The following is a 10,495-nucleotide window of genomic DNA, read 5'->3' as shown; positions in this document are numbered from 1 at the left end:
ATAACTTTGATTGTAATAATCTTTTACGCACCTAATTATCATTTAGTTAACTTAATACTCTTTAATATACCAGGTGCGTCTCAAGAGTGGCTCACCCCCTATAACATTTTTATTTTTTCAGATAAAAAAACGAGATTTGGTATGTTAGTATACGACATAAATTAGAATTGAATTGTTTTTGGTCACTTCCTGTTTCATCGGAAATAACAACAATTTTTGATTTTCAAATGGCACACTCGGTATTTTTTTACTTAATGACAGAAAGTTCATAGAAAATGACAGTCTCTGTAGAATGGCATATCATCTGTCAACTTTTGACATTTTCTCATGTGGTTTATTTGAAATTGTAACATGCGGATCATAATGACAATTTGACTCGAAATACTCTTGAAATACCAAGTGTGGGGTACCAAATTATTCGTAAAAAATATTTTTTCCAAATATGCTAATGAGCTACCCTCGTTCCATTTGAAAAAATTGAGATATTATTAAAAATACGATTTGAGGATCTTTTAACCGGCCAGGACAAGACACGAAAAGCACTAGACGATCAAATCTATTTTTCCAAGGCTCCTTGAATAAAAATTAGTGTTTGTAACACAGCTATGGCACTGTTGATTGAAATTTAAAATACGATTTTTTAAAGCGAATATGTTAAAAGTTGACATGTGAATTGTCATTCTATTGTGAGTCTGAGTGACATTTTCTATCGAATAAAGTAAAAGTATACAGAGTGTGTCATTTAAAAATCAAAAGTTGTAGTTATTTCCACGAAACAGGAATTGATCAAAAACAATTGAATACGTCAATCAATCCTAATTTATGTCATATATTATTAAAATACCATATCTCATTTTTTTATCTGAAAAAAGTTTGGAATTGACCAAAAACAATTGAATACGTCAATCAAATTTAATTTATGTCATATATTAAAATACCATATCGCATTTTTTTATCTGAAAAAAAAGTTGTGATAAATAGGGGTGAGCCACTTCTGAAACACACCCGGTATAGCAAAGAATATTTTAATACCCTAATAGTAAAATTAAAATATTCTTTGGTGATAGTAAAGAAATGGTGATATTTACCATTTTATTGTGGTAATATTTACCAAATTAAAAATATTTATTAAAGAAGTAGTAAAATTAAAATAATATAGTGTGGCCAATGCTGTAATGTTTCTTATTATATTATTATAATATCCTGTTTTATAGTTCACATAATTTGATTAATTAAATTGATAGATTTTTTTTTCACTAAATTATTTGTATTATTTATTCCTAAATGTTGATGTGTTATTAGCTACCTTTCCCTTTAAAAATTATTAAAATGCCATTATTTTTTAATACAAATAGATGGGATTGTGGCAAGATTTTATAAATGTATATTTTTAGGAACTATATTTTTTGACGCTATTATCATCTATTAATGGGTATTTAATTATATATTAGGTTATTTAATTAATTTAAAATAAAACATATTTTAACAAGAAATTATATTTCTTTATTATTAAAAACTATACATATGTGTTGTCATGTCATATTCAATATCGTGGATATTCCTGGTTTAGCAGTTTAGGCAGCTGTAACAAAGAGTACAAATTAGAAAATCTCTAAATATCATAAAATATGTATACTAACCAGGGGCAGCGATTTGACCATAGCCGTAGGAAGAGAATGGATAAGCACTGTAGGATCCATATTGGTATGGAGTGTAGCCTTTGTATGAGTTGTAACTGTATGGGGCGTAAGAACCAGAGTATGCAGATGAACTGTATGGACCGTAGTATCCATAGTTAGATGAACCATAAGAATTGTAGGGATAGGAACCATAGGCATAAGAATAGGTGTTGTATGGGTAAGAGTTAGAACCGGATGGGTAGGAAGTGTATCCAGGGTAGGATCCAGATCCGTAGCTGTAAGGGTAGGCTGAAGAACCATAACCAGAGCTGAAAGGTCCGTAGGAGTAGCTAGAGCTGTATGGACCATAATATCCACTGTATCCAGATCCATAACCGTAAGGGTATCCATATGAACTGGAGTATCCAGAAGAATAGCTGTAAGGTCCAGAGTATCCAGCTACTGAGCCATAACCGTATGGGTATCCTGAGTAACCAGAAGCGGAGGAGCTGTAAGGTCCGTAGAAGTAGCTAGAACTGTATGGTCCGTAGTAACTGCCATAGCCAGCATAACTGGATGGGAGGTCTGAGCCATATTTAGCAGAGTAAGGTCCATAATACCCGTATCCAGATCCATACCCGCTACTGTAGGCCGAACTGTATGGTCCATATCCATAACCACTACCATACCCATATGATGATGGTCCGTATTGGCTCGATTGGGCGAAGGGGTAAGAAATTTGTCCTGCCGACGCTAGCGCCAAGAAGGCAAGGAAAGCAACCGACTTCATCATGGTTTCTTTTGTGTTACACTGAACGACGATCAGTTGACTGATGCAGTTTAAAAATTTTGCTTCGCTATTTATATGATGAAATTATCTTTATTTTACACATTATTTGTGTGCATGTAACACTTATCAAAATTGATATGTTAAATATTTTTAAACAATTTTTGCAATATTTTAATTACTTAAATGACACGGAAGATCGTAATGGTGGTCTTGAGATACGAGAAGATTTTAATTTAGTTTGTTGTTATATGAAAATTGAAAATATATATTATAGACTAGCAACAAAATTAAAAAAAGGTGCCTCTATAACAATTTGAGAAGTATTTCATATTACTTTTTGGAAACTACCCTTTTTCCCCTAATTCGACCGTGCTGAATCCGAATCTGCCTGTTGCCAGAGCGAAATCTCAACCGGAAGTGAGATATTCAAGATGGCGGCTAAGATGGCGGATTTTTTTAAAATTCGTTATTTTTAGAGTTCCCATTGACATAGAAAAGTGACTGAGGTGTCTAAATAGATATTTTCAAACATGAATAATTCAAAACTTTACACTAAAATTTATTTGGAAAACTTTTTATGTCGAAATTTAAATAAAAAACATGAATTTTATACTATAAAAATATAAAAAAAATTCCAAATAAATTTTACTGTACATTTTTGAATTAGTCATGTTCGAAAATATGTATTTAGACACCTCAGTCACTTTTCTATGTCAATGGAAACTCTAAAAATATCGAATTTCAAAAAAATCCGCCATCTTGAATATCTCACTTCTGGTTCAGATTTCGCTCTGGCAACAGGCAGAATCGGATTCAGCGGGGTCGAATTAGGGGAAAAAGGGTAGTTTCCAAAAAGTAATATGAAATGCTTCTCAAACTTAAAATTTCCGAAAAAGGGACTAGTAGTCTATTATGCAGGACAGCGACTGCTTTCGTAAGGAATTCGCTATAGTCTGTCCAACGACAAAATTCTTGATAGTGATAGATGTGTCTGTCATTTTAATTTTAAAGTAGTTTATTTTATTTTACAAAGAAATAAGTTGGTACAATTGGAACGCATAGCAGGAAATTAATGTATTTAAAATATGGGTGACAAGTGATTACTTCAAAAAATTGTGAAAAAAAATGTATAATACTGAAAAAATCTAATCGGCTTATTTTATTTCAAAAAATTCAGATATGTTAGTTAATACAAAACAAAGAGGGTATATTTTAAACAAAATACCACATACCAAAAAATATAAAAAAGAACTACTTCTTACTTTCAAGCTTCAAGAAACCTCCTGCATTTATTATCATATTTATAGAATTCATGTACAAATTAAAAAAAAAATATTGCACAGGAATAAATAAAACAAAATATATTATTAATAAGAACACTTACTGAATTTTGCACCTGACAGTATAAGTGTAAAAAAGGTGTTGTGAAAAAGTTATATGGCAAAAATAATATGTTCACACGACATTTCACTAAACAGAGATATAAACCAAATAAAAAATACATTAATAAAAACTATCTACCATATTTTTACTTATCTACCATATTTTATTCACAAAACTTAAACGAAATACAAACCCCAAATCATAGACACAATGATAACAATACACAATATAATATTATTTTTATTTTTTTGTTCTTTGACATTGTAAACATTTATAAATGTTTATTTTAACAATAAGACTGACAATATTATTTGTATAATGTTTTGTATTATCTTTTGTTTGTTTGTTTGTGTACCTTGTTTTTTTACTTTGTTTGTTAGTTTACCTTTGTCTACAAATTGAAAATTTTTTTGACAATAAAGGCATTTATTTATTTATTTTATTAGTTATTTATATACAACATACAACTTACAATTCCATACATACGAGGCGTTTCGGAAGAAATAAGACGGATAGGAAAACAATATAACATACGAACATCTTTCAAAACACAAAATACACTTAGATCCATTTTATCACACACTAAACCAATGAATACAGAACAGCAAACAAAAAATGTGATATACAAAACACCATGTGAATGCGATAAACGATTTCAAATGTTTATTTTAAAAATGGGGCAACATGAGGTCGGTCAAGTTTGCCCCCCCCGTATTAGAGGAAATTCAAAAACAAATATACCACTATTTTGCACACATTTTGCACAATTTTGCATACCATAAATGAAATTTGGCACACTTACCTAAGAGAAACCAGGGCCGTTTTTTAAACGGGTGGCAAACTTGACCGTTCCCCCTCATTTGTTACGAAATTGATTTATTTCTATGTACATCGATTCGGCTAATTTTGCACAATTTTGCACATCTGTTTTTGAATTTTGCACACCTTTCTGACGAAAGTTATAAGCGGTTGAAAATTTGAAATTCCCCCCCCCTCCCCCCATCTGTAACTAAATTGCATTTTGTTTATATCAAACAAATCGGCTAATTTTGCACAATTTTGCACACTGTTTTTGAATTTTGCACACCATCCTGATTAAAGTTATGAAAGTTTGAAAATTTGCAATTTCCCCCCCATTTGTCACGAAATTTAATTTTGTGTATATCAAACAAATCGGCTAATTTTACACAATTTTGCACATCTGTTTTTGAATTTTGCACACCATCCTGATTAAAGTTATGAAGGTTTTAAAATTTGCAATTTTCCCCTCATCTGTCACGAAATTGAATTTTGTGTATATCAAACGAATCGGCTAATTTTGCACAATTTTGCACAGCTATTTTCGAATTTTGCACACTCTCCTCACAACACACACTTTTCACACTTTGAATATTTGAAATTTGTCCCATTGTGTGTGAAATGTCCCATTTAAAAATACATAAGTATGAGTCATATTTCAAAAATGATAGATCTCAGCGACTTGAAAAACTGCACGGAACTTAGATTTCACCTTTTCGATAATTTATAGCTTGCATAGAAGAACATTTATGAAACTAAAGATTCTACACACAGATTTGTCTTAGCCCTCTTACTTCCTGAAATACCTGGCAAATTTGAAAATTTTGCATTTTTCGACAACCCTCATATATATCCTCGGTTATCCTATACTTATCGAAAAGGTGAAGTCTGGGTTCCGTACAGTTTTCCACGTCGCTGAGATCTCATCATTTTCAAATATGACTCATACTTATGTTTTTTAAATGGGACAATTCACACACAATGGGACAAATTTCAAATATTCAAACCCTTATAACTTTTGTCAGGAGAGTGTGCAATTCGAAAGTAGCTGTGCAAAATTGTGCAAAATTAGCCGATTCGTTTGATATAAACATAAGTCAATTTCGTAGCAGATGGGGGGGAAATTGCAAATTTTCAAACCCACATAACTTTCGTCAGGAAGGTGTGCAAAATTCTAAAATAGGTGTGCAAAATTGTGCAAAATTAGCCAATTCGTTTGATATAAACAAAATTCAATTTCGTAGCAGATGGGGGGGGGGGGGGGGGAATTGCAAATTTTCAAACCCTCATAACTTTTATCAGGAAGGTGTGCAAAATTGTGCAAAATTAGCCGAATCCATGTACATAGAAATAAATCAATTTCATAACAAATGGGGGAAAGGTCAAGTTTGCCTCCATTTTAAAAAACGGCTCTAGTTTCTCTTAGGTAAGTGTGCAAAATATCATTTATGGTGTGCAAAATAGTGGTATATTTGTTTTTGAATTTCCTCTAGTACGGGGGGCAAACTTGACCGACCTGGCAACATGTTACTTTGGGCCTGATGATGGGAACTAACTGATTCCCGAAACATGTTGCCCCATTTTTAAACAATTTTTTTTAAATAAACATATGAAAAGATTGTGAGGTTTTGTGTGTCCCTTAGCCCTCGTTAAAGGTTTTGCAATTAAAGGTTTTGCAATTTGGGTAAAATACTAAGCATAGTATTTATTCGACATTTTTAGAATGTGCTTTGAATTCATAAAAAACTTTAAAATAAAATATAGCCAAGTTTGGGCCAACTCAAACTAAGTTCAGTTGATTTTCTATTCTGTTTTCAAATGACAAAAAGTTTTAAATCTAAATTTTCAAAACATTGACCATCTATATTCAGATAATGCTGTATGTTGTTTTAACTACAGGGTGGTCCACTGAAAACTTACAATGGCTATAATTTTTAAACCAAAAAAGATATCAAAAAAATAAAAATACCGTTTCTATAATATCGAGGGGGAAAATATATGACGTATTTTATGAACCACCCTGACCTACACCTTAGACGGCACCCCTACTCATCTGAAATTCTTAAATGGCAACACCCCACTTGTGACGCCTTTTTGGAAAGCCCATGAAAAATTCTAAACGATGATCATAAAGTTTTTAGGGTAAAATTGAAAAACTACCCCTTACACGAAAAATTAGGTGGAATTAATGAAAAAAGTGATTTTTTCAGCATAAGTTACAAATTGGGACCCAGCTAAATGAGACAAATGAGGTTTTTTCAAACCACCCCGACCCACCCCTAGGTGGTCACACCCCTCACTTCTAATCTCATCAATGCCATTTTGAAACCATTGCCTTTTTGAAGCTAAAAATAAAAAATGTAGATAATATAAGAGGCAACACAAAGATGTTTTACTAATCGTTAAGCCTAATTTTGCGATAACGCAAATTGTTCCTTATCATGTTTTATTACTTTCAACAAACATGAATCTTAAAACGGCATATTTTTCCGTTTTTGCACTTTCCGTTTTGTCTTCTATCGATTTTCAATCGTTTTCAAATTGTGGTATTTTAAACCTTTATTTGATTCCCTTATTTGAAAGTACAATGGTTTATACTGTGGAAGAAAGAATTCAAATAGTTTTTCTTTATGGTGCTCTTACTGCACTGTCATTTTGAGCAATTGTTAAAATAAATTATCACTTTAAATTTCTTTCAAATTGCCACACCTACATTTCTTATCACTACTTACCAGTAATTAAGTTGAAGTCTGTATGACCATCGTTTAGCAATTTCAATTAGCTTTCCAAAGAAGTGTCACAAGTGGGGTATCGCTATCTTGAGATTAGAAGTGAGGGAACCTAGGGGTGGGTCGGGTTGGTTTGAAAAATACCTCATTTGCCTCATTTAGCTGGGTCCCAATTTGTAACTTATGCTGAAAAAATCACTTTTTTCATTAATGTCCACCTAATTTTTCGTGTAAGGATAGTTTTTCAATTCCACCCGAAAAACTTTATGATCATCGTTTAGCATTTTTCATGGGCTTTCCAAAAATGCGCCACAAGTGGGGTGTTACCATTTAAGATTTTCAAGTGAGTAGAGGTGCCGCCTAAGGGGTATGTCGGGGTGGTTAAAAAATACGTCATATGTTTTCCCCCGCCCATTATAGAAACGGTATTTTTTTGGTATCTTTTTTGGCTTAAAAATTATAGCCATTGTAAGTTTTGGCCCACCCTGTATGATATAATATTTATTAAAATAAGCAGTCCTATTTAACATGTTCTGATGGTTCGTTTAAGCTTCAAACTCGTATTTGATAGTCAAAAACGGTTAACTGAATGTTTTATTCTTTAAATTTACAGATTTTTTGTCTCAAAGCTACAAATATACGAGCAAACCCACTGATTAGTAATTTAAAAATGGTTTTAAATGTTATTCATTATTCCAGAAAAAAATACTGCGTCATGTTGGAGTTTCTGTCTCCCATGCTATTACCTTCCCTTTCTTATTACTTAAACTTTAAACAGCCATTGTCCTCATTTTTATCAGAAATATACAGGGTGAGTCTTAAATAAGTGCCAATATTTTAGGGGCAATATATTTCGACCCCAGAAACACGATTATGAGGTTTTTTATGTATTTTTTTTTTAATTTTTTAAAAAAAGTTTTGGAATTTTTTTTTATTTTTAGTTAAAAGCCATAATTTCTTGATAATATGGCAACATCGGTAATAGATTAAATTTACAAGAAGGAAAACCAGGAAAAGATCCAGTGGTTCTCAAAACGTAAGCGAAAAGTTTTTTTTTGAAATTCTCGAAATAAAATATCTCGGTTATTTTGGAGTTATTTGAAAAACTGTAAAGAGAAAATATGTTTCTATTATCGAGATTTACTAGCCCTGAAAATATTTGCACTTGCAAAACTCACCCTCTATACAAAATAGGTATATTTATACCAAAAATTATTATAGTGTCATTTGTTGAATTCGTATATAATAAGAATATTTCAAATTCATATTTCTTGTAGTTTTTATCACATTATCACTTATTAATGTGTATAAGGATATTTGGTTATTGAATTAGTTCAAAATAAAACATAATATGGTAACAAGAAATTATAATTTATTTCTATATATTAAAAACCTATACATATCATATGATCTTCAATGTCGTGTATATTCATGGTTTGGCAGTTTAGGCAGCTGTAACAAAGAATACAAATTAGAAAATCTCTAAATATAATAATGATTCAAAATATAAATTAAAATATGTATACTAACCAGCAGCAGCGTTTTGGCCATATCCATAGGAAGAGAATGGATAAGCACTGAAAGATCCGTATTGGTATGGGGTGTAGCCTTTGTATGAGTTGTAACTGTATGGGGCGTAAGAACCAGAGTATGGACCGTAATATCCATAGTTAGATGAACCATAAGAGTTGTAGGGATAGGATCCGTAGGCGTAAGAATAAGAGTTGTATGGGTAAGAGTTAGACCCGTATGCGTAGGAATTGTATCCAGGGTAGGATGCAGATCCGTAACTGTAGGGGTAGACTGAAGAACCATAACCAGAGCTGAAAGGTCCGTAGGAGTAGCTAGAGCTGTATGGACCATAATATCCGCTGTATCCAGATCCATAACCGTAAGGGAATCCATATGAACTGGAGTATCCAGAAGAATAGCTGTAAGGTCCAGAGTATTCAGCTACTGACCCATAACCGTATGGGTATCCTGAGTAACCAGAAGCGGATGAGCTGTATGGTCCATAGGAGTAGCTAGAGCTGTATGGTCCGTAGTAACTGCCATAGCCAGCATAACTGTATGGGAGGTCTGAGCCATATTTAGCAGAGTAAGGTCCATAATACCCGTATCCAGATCCATACCAGCTACTGTAGGCCGAACTGTATGGTCCATATCCATAACCACTACCATAACCATATGATGATGGTCCGTATTGGCTCGATTGGGCGAAGGGGTAAGAAATTTGCCCTGCCGACACTAGCGCCAAGAAGGCAAGGAAAGCAACCGACTTCATCATGGTTTATTTTGTGTTACACTGGACGACGATCAGTTGACTGATGCAGTTCAAAAATTTTGCTTCGCTATTTATATGATGAAATTATCTTTATTTTACACATTATTTGTGTGCATGTAATACTTATCAAAATTGATATGTTGAATATTAATAATTTTTGCAATATTTTAATTACTTAAATGACACGGAAGGTGAAATGTCGTAGTGGTGGTCTTGAGATACGAGAAGATTTTAATTTAGTTTGTTGCTATATGAAAATTGAAAATATATATTATGCCGGATAGCGACTGATTTCGTAAGGAATTCGCTATAGTCTGTCCAACGACAAAATGCTTGACAGTGATAGATGTGTCTGTCATTTAATTTCAAAGTAGTTTATTTATTTTACAAAGAAATAAGTTGGTACAATTGGAACGCATAGCAGGAAATTAATGTATTTAAAATTTGGGTGACAAAAGTGATTACTTCAAATAGTTGTAAAAAAAATGTATAATATTCAAAAAATCTAATCGAGTTATTTTATTTAAAAAAAAATCCGGTATGTGTTAATACAAAACAAAGAGGGTGTATTTTAAACAAAACACCACATACCAAAAAATATAAGAAAGAACTACTTCTTACTTTCAAGCTTCAAGAAACCTCCTGTATTTATTATCATATTTATAGAATTTTTGTACAAATTAAAAAAAAATATTGCACACGAATAAATAAAACAAAATATATTATTAATAACACTTACTCAATTTTGTACCTTAAAAGTTGATTAATTAACTTTAATCTTAATTTTTTAAACCAGTACATTTTGACATTATCTTTCTGCACTACTGAAATCTAATTAATTTCACAACTAATGACAGTATAAGTGTAAAAAAAGTGTTGTAAAAGGGTTATA

At 32.1% G+C, this 10,495-nt stretch overlaps 2 protein-coding genes across 2 annotated transcripts; both read right to left on the bottom strand.

Annotated features, from left to right (window-relative positions):
* Positions 1-1,480: 1,480 nt before the first annotated feature.
* On the bottom strand, positions 1,481-2,469 carry LOC115886816 (keratin-associated protein 6-2-like). Its single transcript, XM_030906118.1, has 2 exons — positions 1,641-2,469; positions 1,481-1,582 (listed from the first exon to the last, which is right to left on the bottom strand). The coding sequence occupies exons 1-2, from the start codon at positions 2,410-2,412 to the stop codon at positions 1,575-1,577; spliced, it is 780 nt and encodes a 259-aa protein (XP_030761978.1). The 5' UTR covers positions 2,413-2,469; the 3' UTR covers positions 1,481-1,574.
* Positions 2,470-8,671: 6,202 nt separating this feature from the next.
* LOC115886817 (prisilkin-39-like) lies at positions 8,672-9,663 on the bottom strand. Its single transcript, XM_030906119.1, has 2 exons — positions 8,850-9,663; positions 8,672-8,771 (listed from the first exon to the last, which is right to left on the bottom strand). Exons 1-2 carry the CDS (start codon positions 9,604-9,606, stop codon positions 8,764-8,766), a joined length of 765 nt encoding a protein of 254 aa, XP_030761979.1. The 5' UTR covers positions 9,607-9,663; the 3' UTR covers positions 8,672-8,763.
* Between the last annotated feature and the right edge of the window lie 832 nt (positions 9,664-10,495).

This window comes from Sitophilus oryzae, unplaced genomic scaffold, assembly GCF_002938485.1.
Source record: "Sitophilus oryzae breed Bouriz unplaced genomic scaffold, Soryzae_2.0 scaffold_499_pilon_pilon, whole genome shotgun sequence".
In the NCBI taxonomy this organism is placed as follows: domain Eukaryota; kingdom Metazoa; phylum Arthropoda; class Insecta; order Coleoptera; family Curculionidae; genus Sitophilus; species Sitophilus oryzae.
Note: the sequence above shows the minus strand (reverse complement) of the source record. Positions and strands in the feature narration are given on the sequence as shown.

Bases quoted from the DNA above. Each gene is read 5' to 3' on its own strand.
- LOC115886817 (XM_030906119.1), bottom strand. From the start codon at position 9,606: ATGATGAAGTCGGTTGCTTTCCTTGCCTTCTTGGCGCTAGTGTCGGCA.
- LOC115886816 (XM_030906118.1), bottom strand. From the start codon at position 2,412: ATGATGAAGTCGGTTGCTTTCCTTGCCTTCTTGGCGCTAGCGTCGGCA.